Source organism: Podarcis muralis, chromosome 1 (assembly GCF_964188315.1).
Source record: "Podarcis muralis chromosome 1, rPodMur119.hap1.1, whole genome shotgun sequence".
NCBI classification, from domain to species: domain Eukaryota; kingdom Metazoa; phylum Chordata; class Lepidosauria; order Squamata; family Lacertidae; genus Podarcis; species Podarcis muralis.
This window is the reverse complement of record NC_135655.1, coordinates 83194612-83209463: the sequence shown is the minus strand read 5'-3', so window position 1 is coordinate 83209463 and position 14852 is coordinate 83194612. Positions and strand designations below refer to the sequence as shown.

The window sequence follows — 14852 nt, the reverse complement described above, 5'->3', positions numbered from 1 at the left end:
GGATTTAGCAAAGTCCTTATCAGCCATATAAGCTTCCTCAATTGGTTTAGTTCTTTTTTTGCAACAGTTTTTCATGCATTTGAGTTTCAAACTAGAGCATCCAGTTGCAGACATTTTTGGAAGTCTTTTGGAAATAATACAGATAATACAGATTGTCATAACACTATATAAGCTTAATATGCATAAATTGTTTGTGCTCTAATTCATGCAACAGAGATCCCAGTCATAAACTTAAAATTGTTTTGTGGTATTTACAATTGACCCACCTCTGATAACATACAGATTCACAGAGGAAGCAGTTTCCCAAGCATACATCCCGAGCCCCGGGAAGATCAAGAGTGGTAGTCAACTAACTTTTTTAGACAAATTAGACCCATTGAACATTAATTCCAATGCATCTACTCTGAGCAAAACTTAGTTGAATCCCAATCAATGTCTTCAGTTCTTGCAAAGGTCAGGATTAGTTGCAAAAACCTGGTGCCTATTGGGACTGATGGGGCATAAGGCTGGAAGCCAGGGTCAAGGACAAGCTGAGTCAACTAATTCCAGCTTTGTCCCCATCCTGCCCCCTGCTGAGTTCTACAAAAGGCAACACAGAGACCAAAGAGGAGGAGGTTGATAGGCTGTGCCACTCCCTGAAAGGTTGTAAGGAGGATGACAGACAGGCAGGCAGGAGCTGGCTAAGAGCAGTCTGAGGTTGGTGGAGCCACGCCTCTCTTACCTAATGGCCAACCTCTACTGGGATGGGGTCCAAAATCCACCCCTTCTTCCCATTTGCTCCCTAGTTCATCCATTTCACTTGTCAGGGCAATCCTATGTGTCTACTCAGAAGAAAGCCTGACTGAGTTCAATGAGACTTACTCCCACGCAAGCGAGCATTGGAATATAGTGGTACCTCAGGTTACAGACGCTTCAGGTTAGACTCCGCTAACCCAGATATAGTACCTCGGGTTAAGAACTTTGCTTCAGGATGAGAACAGAAATCGTGCAGCAGCGGCGCGGCGGCGGGAGGCCCCATTAGCTAAAGTGGTGCTTCAGGTTAAGAACAGTTTCAGGTGAAGAACGGACCTCCAGAATGAATTAAGTTCTTAACCTGAGGTACCACTGTACAACCACTGGCTTCACATTCAAATTCGAATGTAAGCTCTTTGGGGCAGGGAACTTTTTCTGCTGTTTTCTTTCTTAATGCCTGATGTACATTGAGGGGGTTAAGAACTGCAATAAATTCTGAACAAGCCCATCCTGCCTTGAAGCAGTTGCGTGTCTCCTTCCAAGTACAGTTCAGGACAGTCCACACCAGCGGGCTCAGGCACCTTCCACGCACCGGCCGACACGGAACTGGCAGGCTTAAAACGCCCTGCGAGTCAAAGGAAATGGTGTGTATGCGATCTCAGAATCACTTATATTATATTATGCGCAGAATGAGAGGGTGGCTCCGTCCCTGCCCTGAGAAGCTTTATAGCCTCCCATCACCCTAAGGTAACTTTTACATCACTAGGAGCAAGTTTCTCATCAAGAAAAGCGGTTCCGACGCCCACAATTCCCCCAAAGGAGACCTCCTGAAAAATCCCCGCCTTCCCTTCACAGTTTGGTTACTCTCATTAGTTCCCGGCAGGGAAAGCAGGAATGCACTCGGCGCATGCTCAGAGGCACTTTCTCCACGACTCAAGCCGGGGGGCGGCCCCGCCGTCGAAAAACGCCAGGCTGGCGGAATTCTGCGCAGAGTCTCTTGCGCCACCCTTGCAGCCTGGAAATTGCGCGCCAAGACAAGCGGCGGAGACGGCAGTTCTTGGGCCCGGCCCGGCCCATCTCCCCCGTCCCGTCGCGGCGGGTGTTGCCCGCGCAGGCAGCCCTTGGCGCGCGCCGGGGTGCGTGGCCGGCCGCTGACCCCAGAGGCAGCCCTTCCCCTCGCCTCGCCTCTCCCAGCCCCGAAGGCAGGTGAACTGGGCGCGGGGAAGGAAGCTTCCTCGGCCTGCCCTCGCCGCTGCTGCTGTCACTTCCTGTAGCCGCCGAGAGCCCAGCCCAGCCCGGGTCCTCCTCCTCCTGCTGCTGCTCCCTCCCTCCCTCCCCGCAGCCGCCTGCACCGCCCTGGGCAGCGCGCAAGGGAGAGGCTGCTGCGGTCGCCCCCGTCCTCCCCAGCCGGTGAGTGGCGGTGGGCGGGTGAAGCTCGGCGGGCATTGCGGGTGGGGAGAGGGGAGGCGGAGAGAGCCGGGCCCGGAGGCGCTTCCCGGGCGGGAAGAGCGGGGAATCAGGCAGGCTCAAGAGGGGAGGAAGAGGCGGAGGCGTCGGTTTCGCCAGACCCAGCTCGGTCGCTGTTCCTCTGCGCCCCCGCCTCCCCAGAGTCCCGCCCTGCTGCTGTGCCTTTGCCTCTCCGGTGCCGGGAACGGGAAGGGAGCGGCAATTTCCCCACCCCGCCTCCCCAGCTTCCCTTTCGGTACTTTCTAGATCCAGAGCTTGCTGCTTATATGCAAACCAAAATGCATGTATAAGGGAGCGGTTCCTCGGTGCCAGGGGGAGGGAAAGCACTTTGTAGGTGCTCAGAGGCTCCCTTTGGCTGTGTCTGTGCCACCGGGCTCGACCGCTAGCATTTAGTAGTTTCTGGGGCTAAACTCCAGCAGAGTTGCTCTTCTCTATTGAAAAAGTACCCGGTCAGGTCACTCCCCTCACCCCGGCAAGGCTTGTATACTGCCTTGGCCCCTTAAAAGGGTATGTTGTAGTTTGGAGGAAGGTAGGGTATGCTCCAGGTAAGCGCTGGTGGGGCCACACCTTCCTTGTGCCAGATTCTTCTGGTCCCTTTTCGTCCAATAGTAACAGCTGCGCTTTGGTTGCAAAATGTTCGGCTGCACATCCGGCTGCGGCTTCAGTGGACCAACTGTGCTGTGATTTAACCATTTCCCTGTGGGGTTGTTTCTTGCAGGAAATGAGTCTTCGGGAAACACTTCCTTTCCCGAGGAAAGGAGTGTGTGTGTGTGTGTGTGTGTGTGTGTGTGTGTGTGTGTGTGTGTACAACAACAACCCTGAACCCGTTGCTTTTCTCAAGTTCTTGCTTTATGTTGTTTTCTCCCTCCGTCTCCTTTTGGTCCCCAAACTCCAAAACAGGAAGACTTCTGGGTTCAAAGTTCTGGTTCGCTGATGTTAGGTAGCATTCGTCCAATTCTCCTACACCTTCCTGTCTTCCTCCAAAGTTTTCCTGACTGCGCAGAAGAATAAACAAGGCTTGCCCATTCTTGAGTCCTTCTCTGTCATCGGCCATTCTGACAGGAACCACCCAAAGGGAACTTTTCTCCTGTGGCTTTGAGTCACACCTGGTTACAGTTCGGAGTAGTGGGTGGGGCTGCCACTGAAACCTGAAGACGGAAGTTCCTACCCCATCTCCCCAAAAGTCTTACGACTGTGTGCTTGAAACAGAACTTGTGCTTAAATGGATTGATTCCCTTTACTGTAAGGGTTGTGTGCTGTGGTTGCAGAGCTTTTTAAATTTTTGTTTGGTCTCACTCTGATCAGGTGTTGAAGCAGCAGGCTGAATTTTGCTTTTGGTGGGCACTGCTTCCATGAAAAACACGTCTGTATAAGGCTACAGGAAGTTCAGTGCGTTTTCCTTCTCTTGCGACTGACCGCTGTCAGTCATCCATAGATAGGCCTTGATGGGGCCTTTTGATTAATTACACTAAGGGGTTTTAACTTCAGTGATTTTGGCCTGCCACTTTTCAGGGGTGACATTGGGGTGGGTATGTACTCTGGTCTTGTAAGTGTATTTTCGTTTCTGGCATTTCCCATGTAAACCAAAGAAATGGGATAGCAGAGCCTGTGTACCAGATTGTGTAGAGCACTGTATCTTTTGATTTACAGTGTGCACGCATCTATTGAAAAGGGAAGTGTTTGGAATCAATCTGGGATTCTACTGCAGGATTCATAAAGGAGAAAGCTGCTAATTCCCTCTTCCGCTGTGTTTCCCTCCCACCTGCATAGAGCCGAATCAAGGTAGAAACCCACCCTCCCGTAATAAAGGAGGTTGGATATTAGACGATAGACTGGCAGCGATTGAAACAGAAACAGGACAACAAGTGGCAAATAATCCAGCCAGAGTCATCAATGAGCCTCTGCACGTGACTATTGCCTATACACAGAAGCAAAGCACAGAGAAAATGCGAGTTGTCAATTATAAAATGAGCTGGAGTGCAAAAATTTGTACGGAGGCCAAAAATGTAGAGCTGCCGAGAGCCTGAGTGCACAGAGGTATTTATGTATGTAGGGGGAATATGAATGTTTGGGGGGGGGGTCCAAGTTTGATCAAGAGCACCCGAGGCTTCCTGCTCATTGTCGAAAGAGGTCAGACTTGCAACATCTTCAGCAAGTGAAGTGATTGCAATCTGTGCGGCAGCTCTGCCGAATTCCTTTGATTCCTGCTCCACATTTCTGAACAACCTTATTACAACCCTATTAGAAATCATATTGCAGCATTGCCCTTGGGGAGCATTGTGCATGAGCCAGCCTGCGAGATTATAAAGGTGTGTCGCTTTTCTTCTCTTCTGCCTCTGCAGCCATGTCCTTCCGAAAGGTTGTGCGCCAGAGCAAATTCCGCCACGTCTTTGGGCAGCCCGTCAAGAATGACCAGTGCTACGATGACATCCGGGTGTCACGAGTCACTTGGGACAGCACTTTCTGCGCTGTCAACCCCAAGTTTGTGGCTGTGATTATAGAGGCCAGTGGAGGAGGGGCCTTCATGGTGCTCCCGCTACAGAAGGTGAGGGAACAGTCTGCCTTGGGAAGCACTGGGCTCGCCTTCGTTAGAGCTTCTTAAGCAGAAGCCAGTGACCATTGGGGGTGGCGTCAGCCACAGATTTCCTGCGTTAGCAGAAGGTTAGACTAGATGACACTTTGAAGTCCCTCCCAACCCTAACACTCTTAAGTACAGTGGTTCCTCGAGTTACAAACGCCTCAGGTTACAAATGCTTCAGGTTACAAACTCTGCTAACCTGGAAGAGTTACCTCGAGGTGAGAACTTTGCCCCAGGATGAGAATGGAAATTGTGTGCCAGCAGTAGCAAGAGGCCCCATTAGTGAAAGCACGCCTCTAGTTAAGAACAGTTTCAGGTTAAGAACGGACCTCCGGAACGAATTAAGTTCATAACTAGAGGTACCACTGTACTGGGGATGTCAATGGATGGGAGTAGGAATAGGGAAGATGTGCACAAGGTTGACTGGCCCCAAGAATTCCTCAGCTCATAAGAAGAGGCTTCCTGGATCAGGCCAGGGACTCATCTAGTCCAGCATCCTGTTCCCACAGTGGCCAACCAGATGCCTTGTGGGAAACCTACAAGCAGGACCGAGGCACAAGAGCACTCTTCCCCTCCTGCGGTTTCCATGTGGCCTCTGGTTATGGAGGCAGAGCACAGCCATCACTGTTAGTAGCCATTGTTAGCTTTGTCCTCCCTGAATTAGTCTAATCCTTTCTTAAAGTCATCCAGGTTGGTGGCCGCCACTGCCTCATGTGGGAGAGAGTTCCATAGTTTAATTCTGCACTGCATGAAGAAGTACTTTATTTTATCTTGTCCTGAATCTTGCAATATTCTAACTTGGGTCTCAATATATCATTCCTCCTCCTCCTCCTCCTCCTCCTTCTCCTATCTTGTGTTTTGTGTCTTCAAGCACATAATATTTTAAGGGTACTGAGGGATGGAACAGACGGTTTGTACTGGGACTGCTGATAGTCTTGTGGGACAAATGGGGAAAGCTGGGAGGAGCCTGGAAGGGACTGCCTGATGAATCTTGTCCCCTTTGGTTATTTTTCCCCAGACCGGACGCATTGATAAGTCTTACCCTACGGTGTGTGGGCACACAGGACCTGTTTTGGACATTGACTGGTGTCCGCACAATGATAACGTCATCGCTAGTGGCTCTGAGGATTGCACTGTTATGGTGAGGGGCAGCTGGTAAAAGGAGTGTGTGTGTGTGTGTGTGTGTGAGAGAGAGAGAGAGAGAGAGAGAGAGAGAGAGAGAGAAAAGGGGGGCTCACCTGTAGCCACGCTCATGGCTAAATATATACAGAAGGTTGGGGCTGTACATATTAATGAATCAAGCAGTCAGTATTAAGTGGCAAATTGAGCATGCTGTGCATTTGAAAATTCTATTTTTAAAGCAAGTTTCTAGTCCTTCAGATTGTGGAGGCTTGAAAGCACAGACTCTCTGAAGTTTGATATGTGTGTACAGGCAGGATAGCTGAGCAAGGTTTTCAGTAGCAGGGTGGGGAGGCCTGTTGACTGCTTGGTCTCTTATCATGATTATTTAGTAGAGGCGGACTATATTAGGCAAATTAAGTTTGCATATGCAAATGTGTTTTGTTACAATACAGTGCACAGGGCAAAGAATTCAGACGGAGGAGCTGTTAGCTGGGCTGTAGACACTGGAAGCAAGATGCTATCCGCAGAATGTGGGATGATGGGATCAGGAGAATGACCCTTTGGTGTGGAGCAAGCTAAAGCCAGTGTACCCTCCCTCCACAGGTGGCTGAATGTTGTTTGGCGTTTGGGTCAGAATGATGGGAGAGCGAGGTTTTGTGGGAGGCTGTGCCACTGGTGACAGGATCGGAGCAGACGAAAGTGCTTTGCTGGTTGAGCCATTTCACTCCTGTCTTTCTCTCCAGGTATGGCAGATCCCCGATAATGGATTGACACTGCCTCTGACGGAGCCAGTGGTTGTTCTAGAAGGGCACTCTAAGCGTGTGGGCATCATCACTTGGCATCCAACTGCCCGCAACGTCCTCCTCAGTGCAGGTACCATCTGTGGCGGCGGTGGTGGTATAGTAAGAGGCAGAATAAAAGTAGAGAACATCTGGCTGCAAGCTTACATGCTGGGGCGGTTGAGACCCAAAGTTAAGGGCAGCCTAACGCAGAACTCTGTGGCAAACCTCTTCCAATGAGCACCATTTTCCCCCAGGCTGTGACAACGTAGTGATCGTGTGGAACGTGGGCACAACTGAGGAGCTTTACCGCCTGGAAGATCTGCATCCTGACCTCATTTATAATGTCAGCTGGAACCGTGACGGCAGCCTCTTCTGCTCAGCCTGCAAGGATAAAAGTGTGCGCATCATTGACCCCCGCCGTGGGCAGGTTGTTGCGGTATGTTTCTCCCTCCTTTGAAGCTTTTTGGTTCTGGCCTGTCTGTCTTGCCATTCTTGACCTGTTTACATGAGTGTTCCCTCTCTTTGGCAATCTATTACTTCCTGGCCATTCTGCAAGTCAAAGGGACCCACCTTTGTGTTTTGGGAATGTTGCAGTGAGATGTGTTTGGGCCACAGTCGGTCCTCCCTGTCCTGTTATCTGAGCAGTGGTATCTCTCTGTAGTTTGTGCCTCCCTAGTCCCCTTTTCTAGCTTGGTTGCAAGGCTTGAGATGTGACCTGCGCTGCTTTGACTGTGCAGTAATTTGGTGATGGGAAGCTGACGCTTTGCCTCCTGGGTTAATTAGCTCTCAGCAGTGCTGATCTTTATGTAGTTGACATGTTAGTGGGCTATCTATAAGATAGGCTCTGATGCGTGGCAGTGTTTATATTGCTTATTGGGTAGCGCTTGGAGAAGCCTAATTTTAATTGAAGATGAAGACCGCATATGGAATGTGCTCTAGGCAGAGGTGCTGGCTTACGATGAATCTAAATTTCACAACCGGCAAAAAACCAGACTTTGCACTTTCATTTTCTGTAGAGCAAGTTATGCACATTTTCAGATGAAGTAAATGAATTTACATGTGTGTGTGTGCACATATCAGCAAGAGTTCAAGGCGGTGTCATCTTTGCTACACAGGGGACACTGTGCTAATGGCAAAATATACAGGAGGGAAGGAGGCATGATGTTGATAAGGTGATGCTAAATAGGGGAGCAGAAGCAGGGGATCTATGCAGAGAGAAGCTGTGGGACAAGGGTGAACTCCCTTCAGCCCCCCGAGAGCTCGTCTGATAGTCGGGGATGGTGTAATCCAGAAACATCTGGAGAGCCACTGGTCCCCCACCCCTGTTTTGGAATCCTCATCGGATCCCTCTGAGGCTTCACCCACCTCTTCCTCTCTTCCCTCTCCCTCCCAAGCCTTTTATGAGAATTAATAAGGGCTTCTCGTCAGGCGTCTCAGGAATCTGATCATGCTGTCAATGATAATGCATTAGCATTTCCCAGGTGTGTTTCTGTAATATTATTGAGAAACCAATTCACAGGTGTTTCCAGCTAAGCCCCAGTTTTGTTATGTGACTATATATAAATTGGCAGTGCTGTATAGGATTGGGAAATGATTAAATTGGTGTTATCTGTGAGATTGCTTCCCCATATCTCCCTGCTGTTCCTAGCTTGGGCCTGTATATAATTTAATGTGTTGTGACCTCTGAGGCCCAACCTCTTCCTTCCTTTCCCCTCTCCTACATAGGTTGATCTGGAATCCGAAGAAGGGATGAAAATGGGCTAATTTTTTTTAATATAAAAAGGTTATTTTAAGAAGGAAGTAATATTTCAAAATAACGTATCTCTATGCTATATTTGCATTCATCTGTCGTCATGCTGGTGAACAAGGGCACATGAATATTCAAGTTAAAACAGGGCGAAGGAAGGCCAAGAAGCCCTGAGTGGGCAGGCTGGCACAAAGAGTGGGCAGGTGGCCCAGGCACGCCCTCCCTCCCTCTGCCTTCGCCACAGCCACTTGCCAGGTGGAAGGAACTGAAGGCGGGGAAAGTCCTTCTCCTCTTCATCTACCTGTTGCTGCTGAGAGAAGGAAACCTGTATTTTAAAATGAAGGCTCCTTTGTCCTGGCTGAGACTGTGGGGGAAACGGAAGAGGAGAAAAACGTTCTCCCCTTCATTCCCTCCCCACTGCCAGTGGTGGCACTCCCCAGTGGAATGTGGGGATAGGTGGGTTGGGGTGAGGTGTAAAGGAAGGGCGTTGGCAATGGGATGATGGGAAGGTGGGGTTTGGGGGCAAAGTGAGCTGAGGCAGCAGCCCCAAGCGCAGCATAAACACATCTACACAGTATAGCCGTATATAACAATGCACCAAGAGTGGATTGATTCTGAGTGGGGGGTGGGGTTTGGGGGGGTGGAGGAGATGATATTGGGAAGTTATCCAGGTTTGATAGACAAGTGTTGACTTTCTAACTTACGATGTTTTTGGAGTGGGTTCCTTTTGTCAATAGTAACATGGCAGTAAGTGGTTTTAACAGATGTAGTTCTTCCATTCATTGCAGCACTACGCTGGGAGAGGTTGCCAGGCTTTTAAATCCTGCTGTTGTTAAAGGAACACACAGACGCATCAAACGCCTTTGCATATCTGAACACCATGTCTTTTTAGACTCCACATCATACCCTTTGTCTGCACAGCCCCATGTTGCCTGCACTGACTACAGCAGTGGCTCTCAGAACGAGTCTCTCAGCCCTGCGGTGAGCGGCCCTCCTAACTGGAGATGCCTAGATTTGAATCTCAGACCCTTCTGCATACAAGACACCTCCACTTATCTTCCTCTGGAGTGGGCTGGAATGAGCTGCTGAGGGCCAGTCACAGTCTGACCCTGGGGAAAGGCGCTCATGATTTTAGGGGGAATGTAAACTCAGACGAGTGACTCTCCTGTTGTAGTTCGGATCCAGCATAGCAGATACGGGAGCAAAACCTGCATTTGTGCTGCAGTATAGCGGAGCCTGCCTGCTGCTTCACCTCTTGAATTCCCCACATCTTACCCCTTTTTTTTGCTTCACAGGAGAAGGAGAAAGCCCATGAGGGAGCACGCCCTATGCGGGCCATTTTCTTAGCAGATGGGAAGATCTTCACGACAGGTTTCAGCCGTATGAGTGAACGGCAGCTGGCACTCTGGGATCCGGTGAGTGGGAAGGTGGATCTGGGAGCGAGGTGTGTGTGGAATGTGGTGGTGGTGTTGTGTGTGTGTGTGTGTGTGTGTGTGTGTGTGTGTGTGTGTGTGTAAGCTCTCTCTGTGTGTTCAGGGTCTCTTGTCCTGAGCAAAGAACTCCTGTTGAACTCCATGTGTTTGAGAGGTGAGAGGCAACATCTGAAGAGAGACTGCTTTGTGCACATAGACTTGCCCCCACCCCTCAATTAGGGTCTTAACCACGCTGGGTTTTCAATCTCGGTGGGTTCATGGGCATATGGAGCACGCTCCCCTCTTGCTCTCAAGTGAATGGTGTCAGGATGGATGGCAGGTGAATCATCACATCAAGATTGTGATGGTGTGAAGGATAGCATTTGAACAAGGAGGTCTGTAACCTGTGCCTTTCTGTTTTTGCAGGAGAATCTGGAGGAGCCCATGGCATTGCAAGAGCTGGACTCAAGCAATGGGGCCCTTCTTCCCTTCTATGACCCGGACACCAACGTTGTGTATGTCTGTGGCAAGGTATGCTTTCCTACTAAGCAGAAATTAGGGAAATTAAGTTAAAATCAGAGTCTGCATTTGACAGCTTGCAGTTTAATATACCTTCGGGTATATTATATAAATCCAATAAATAAAGTAAAATAAACAAGGAAAAGGTTCCAGTTTCAGTCCCCGGCATCTACAAATAGGGCAAAAGAAGACACCTGCAGCCGGTCCCTGCAGGCCAGATGCCCCCAACCTGGTGTTTTCCAGATGCTTCGGACTACAATTCCCATCATCCCTAACCATATCCCATGCTGGCTGGGGCTGATGGTAGTTGGAGTCTTACCAATGTCTGGAGGACGTCAGGTTGGGGGAAAGCTGCTGTAGAGAATACTGAACTAAGTGGATTCCAGGGTCTGACCTCTGTATAAGATGCGTAAAGGGCAAAGCTGGCTTCTCCTTGGGGTTCCAGAAGTCTGGGTTTGTACCCTCTCTCTGAAGTGGGAGTTAATACCATGCAAGGTGGGCATTCCCTTGGCCCTCTTCCTCAACCAGTCTGTCCCACTGAAAGCGAAGTGCTCAGGGGGGAAGTGGCCCGCCCAGGGATGCCAAGCATCACAATGTCCTCTATAGGCTTAGTAACACTGTGTGCATCCTTTTTGCCCTCTCCCCCTTCCAGGGTGACTCCAGCATCCGGTACTTCGAGATCACGGCAGAAGCACCCTACATCCACTTCCTGAACACATTCACTAGCAAAGAACCCCAGCGTGGCATGGGATGGATGCCCAAGCGGGGTCTGGATGTCAACAAGTGTGAGATTGCCAGGTATTCTGAATAATGCTGGGGCTGGGCGTGTGTATGTGTGAGTGACAGCAGCGAAAGAACTGGTAGACTTGACTGGCTGCTTGTGCATCAATCTTTCTCTCTTGGTGTGTTTTCTGCAGGTTTTACAAACTCCACGAACGCAAGTGTGAGCCCATTATCATGACTGTGCCAAGGAAGGTGGGTGTTTGATAGTGGGGGCTAGCCTACTTTTTCAAGAAACTGCTGCTTAAGCTACGAGGGATGGGGACGGGGGCTTCCCTTGCCTCTGTTTCGGGACCAAGCAACTGCAGATGAGCCATGACCTGTCTGTGGATGGCTTGATGGTTCTGCGTTAGAATCTTGAAACATTAATCCGTGGGGCTGTTGCCACTGCCATGTCCACCCAGCAAGTTGGCAGGAGGTTCACACATAATCTCATATACCCTGGAAGGTTGTGAGCATTTCAGTTCTGGCCATTGGGACAGGTGGTTGTGTCCCTTTGAAAGTGTAGCTTGGTATTTCCATCCAGCGCTTTTCTTCCCTCTGGTTTCCAGCTGTCCAGAAGGATCTTCTAAAGTCATATGCTGAAACCATTGCCATTTCAACCCTGTTCCTTCTATGATCAGAAGCATTTCCCCCCCTCATTTGATGGTTGTGTGTGCTTTACTTGCCTTTAAACCAAACTGAGCATTACATAAGCATTAAATATCTATACAACTTTTAGCAGACATCTGAAGGCAGGCCTGTATTGGGAGGTTTTTAATGTTTGATGTTTTATTATGTTTTTATATGTGTTGGAAGCCGCCCAGAGTGCCTGAGGCAACTATTATTATTTTTTATTATTAAGCAAATCCCTCCCTCCCCTCCAGTGTTCAGGTATCAAGCTTTATACATATGCCTGTATGCATAGAAATTGGATCTGTGCCCGTCTAGCTTTGAAACTATGTGGATTTAATAATAATGCTACTGCTTGACAGTTAAATAGCGTGATAGTCAAAGCACGCCGTCTGTTTCGTCTTTTAAGACTGCTCTGTAAGATAGGCCAATATAAAGTGGAGACTGAGAATTGGAAATTTTGAAACACAGCAAATTTGTTGGGTGTTTTACCTTGTACATCCCATGGGAGGGGGGAGCAGCACTGTTCCATATTGCCCCAGGCTCTTAACGCTGCCCCCCCTCTCTCTCTGCAGTCAGATTTGTTCCAGGATGATTTGTACCCAGACACAGCTGGACCAGAAGCCACCATGGAAGCCGAGGAATGGGTGGCAGGGAAGACGGCGGGCCCCATCCTGATCTCGCTGCGCGAAGCCTACGTGCCCACCAAGCAGCGTGACCTCAAAGTCAGCCGGAGGAGCTTGCTGCAAGATAGCCGCCCCGCTGCTGCCCCCAGCGCCGGGCTGAGTGCCACACACCCCAGTGCCATGTCTCAGTCTGCTGCCACGCCTGCCATTAGCGTCAGCGCTGCCAGTGGGGTATGTGCAGGGCTGGCGCCTATGCCGGAACAGGGGGTTCCGTGGGTGGGTGGTTTGATTGGCGCTTCTCTGTCGTCCCTCGCAGGGTTGCAGAGCGGGTGAGCTGGGGTGTGGGTGTGGGTGGATGTGGGTTAGAGCCAAGTGCAAGGAGCAGAACAGGATTCTGATGTGCCTTGGGGAGGGAGAACGGAGGAGAAGGTCTGCATGTCCAATATTCACTGCATCCTGGGACTCTCCAGCATTCTCTCCAATAATAATAATTAATAAAGCAAATCCTTTGTAGTTTTGGAGCAGTCATCCAATTTCAGTTGTTGGAGAAGAGCCAGTAGAGGCTGTGGTTAGAAAGTGGGCTTCCCATACCCTGCAAAGTACCCTTGCCACAGAGAGCAAATAAGCCTACAAAGGTTACCAGTGTGAGTGGCTTTAGGCAAATTCGTGGAGGGTAAGGCTATATTCTACCTTCAGGCACAGGATGCCTCTGAATGCCAGTTGCAAGAGAGGAGAGGACTCTTGTGTTCAGGCTCCACCTGTTCATCTGGCTGGCCACAGGATGCTGGGCTACATGGACTCTTTGGCTGGATCCAGAAGAGCTTTCCTTACGTTCTACTAGCCTGCTAATCAGCTAGCAACCTGCATTTCCATGCTATATGCAGGGGAAAGGATGCCCCCTCCTCCATAGCCAGCCTGGAAACAGAGGCAGATAGAAGAAAGAAGAAAATGCCTTCTTCTAAGCAGACTGGCAGAGGAGGAACAGGATGATCCATGCTCTGCTCTTTGCTAGCCCACTCAGGCATCTGTGTGGAATTCCTGGCTGTCTGCGGCTACTAGGCAATTTGTCAAGGACAAAGGATGCTTTAGGGCATTTTTAACCTGAATGCCAGGCTGTTCCTAGTTGAACAGATCCTATGAAGTCAGTCAGTCTGCTGAGGATTTCTTTCTTTGGCTGTCTAATAGCCTGCTTCTTTCCACTACGTGTGTGCATGTGTTGACCAAGCATTTGCCAGTGTTGCTTTCTTCCTTCCCAACATGTGTGTGGGTATACACACACAGACACATGCACACGTGTGTGCACACATACATGGTGCACTCCCTCTCATACATGCACTGGGGGAGGAGGCGCAAGTCCTGCAGGTCCCAGGAGTACAGGGCATGGGGCGGTTTTGAGCTGAGCAGCTGGGATCCTGTTGAAAAGAGCAGCATGACACTGCTTTCTTCTTCCTTGCAGGACGGCGGGCAGGTCATTGAAGAAGTGCTGCGTGAAGTGGCGTCGCTGCGGATGCTTGTGGCTGCGCAGGGCGAGCGCATTGGGCGGCTAGAGGAGCAGCTGAGCCGCATTGAGAACGGCGATGTCTAGGAGGGGTCCCCGCGGAGGAGACCCTCACCAACATGGATCTTCTTAAACGCTTCACCTTTTTTTGAGCTGCCAGTAATCCCTTTATACACTGCCTCATCCTGCCCTGTGGTGTGAGACAGGGACTTGCCCTCTCTTGCTGCTACTGGGAATGTTTCTTGGGTTTTGTCTCGGACCAAATCTCCTCCTTCTCCTGCACCCTGTTTTACCTGAGGGGCGATGTGCTGGTCTCCCCACATCTGTCCCTTTGCCTTATTCTGGCCAGAGCCCCTCTGGCCCTGTCCCCTTCCCATGGCTGGGGTTGGCTTGAATGTCCCCCTGTGGGGATCAGGACTAGCTAACTGCACAGTCTGACATGCCCACGCTTTCCACTGGAGAGAAGGCTGGGATTCCCCTTCCCAATCTCTCATGGCAGGTGGATTTTGCGCTTTATTGGAAGCCAGTACTTCCTATGGGCCAGGCCTCTTCTCCCCCATTTCCCTGCTAGGACCACTGAGAATCCTGTTGAGGATTCTTCTGCTTCCTTGCCTGAATTTTATTTTACTTCAAAGAGACCATGGATGGGATCATTGGGGCTTGACTATGAAATAAATCTGCCATCTAGTCACAGTCCTTAAGTTTCTTGTCTCTGGGACCACTCCTCCCTCCCTCCAGCCCTCAAATGCTAAGCAGGTTCTGACGAAACACACGAGGGGGTTGGAGGCGAAAAGAAACTGTTCAGGTTCAATAATCTATATTTTCATTCCAAATAAAAGTCTTTATAAAGCCACAGCTCTGTGCACAAGTCTGTTGCTGTTGCCTCCCTTCTTTCCACAGATGAATTCAGAGGAGTTCAGGGTAAGTGCAGGCTTTTCCTGGAGCATTTGCTTTCTTCCCACCATTTTATGTGGGTT

At 50.0% G+C, this 14852-nt stretch overlaps 1 protein-coding gene across 3 annotated transcripts; it reads left to right on the top strand.

Annotated features, from left to right (window-relative positions):
* The first annotated feature begins 1757 nt into the window (after positions 1–1757).
* On the top strand, positions 1758–14730 carry CORO1B (coronin 1B). 3 transcript variants are annotated; one of them, XM_028739938.2, is made up of 12 exons: positions 1758–2142; positions 3970–4236; positions 4542–4744; positions 5796–5918; positions 6643–6772; positions 6936–7117; positions 9724–9843; positions 10267–10371; positions 11012–11157; positions 11277–11334; positions 12327–12608; positions 13834–14730. In XM_028739938.2, the coding sequence occupies exons 3-12, from the start codon at positions 4544–4546 to the stop codon at positions 13960–13962; spliced, it is 1476 nt and encodes a 491-aa protein (XP_028595771.2). In that variant the 5' UTR covers positions 1758–2142; positions 3970–4236; positions 4542–4543; the 3' UTR covers positions 13963–14730. The 3 variants fall into 3 exon arrangements, with proteins under 3 accessions (XP_028595771.2, XP_028595762.2, XP_028595779.2); XM_028739929.2 differs by lacking the exon at positions 3970–4236 and having other exon boundaries at positions 1759–2142; XM_028739946.2 differs by lacking the exons at positions 1758–2142; positions 3970–4236 and adding an exon at positions 2221–2434.
* The last annotated feature ends 122 nt before the right edge of the window (positions 14731–14852 follow it).

Excerpts from the sequence above, each read along its gene's own strand:
- CORO1B (XM_028739938.2), top strand. The coding sequence starts at position 4,544 with ATGTCCTTCCGAAAGGTTGTGCGCCAGAGCAAATTCCGCCACGTCTTT. Across the intron at positions 6,773-6,935 it reads CAACGTCCTCCTCAGTGCAG|GCTGTGACAACGTAGTGATC; the intron begins GTACCATCTGTG and ends ATTTTCCCCCAG. Across the intron at positions 7,118-9,723 it reads GCCGTGGGCAGGTTGTTGCG|GAGAAGGAGAAAGCCCATGA; the intron begins GTATGTTTCTCC and ends TTTGCTTCACAG.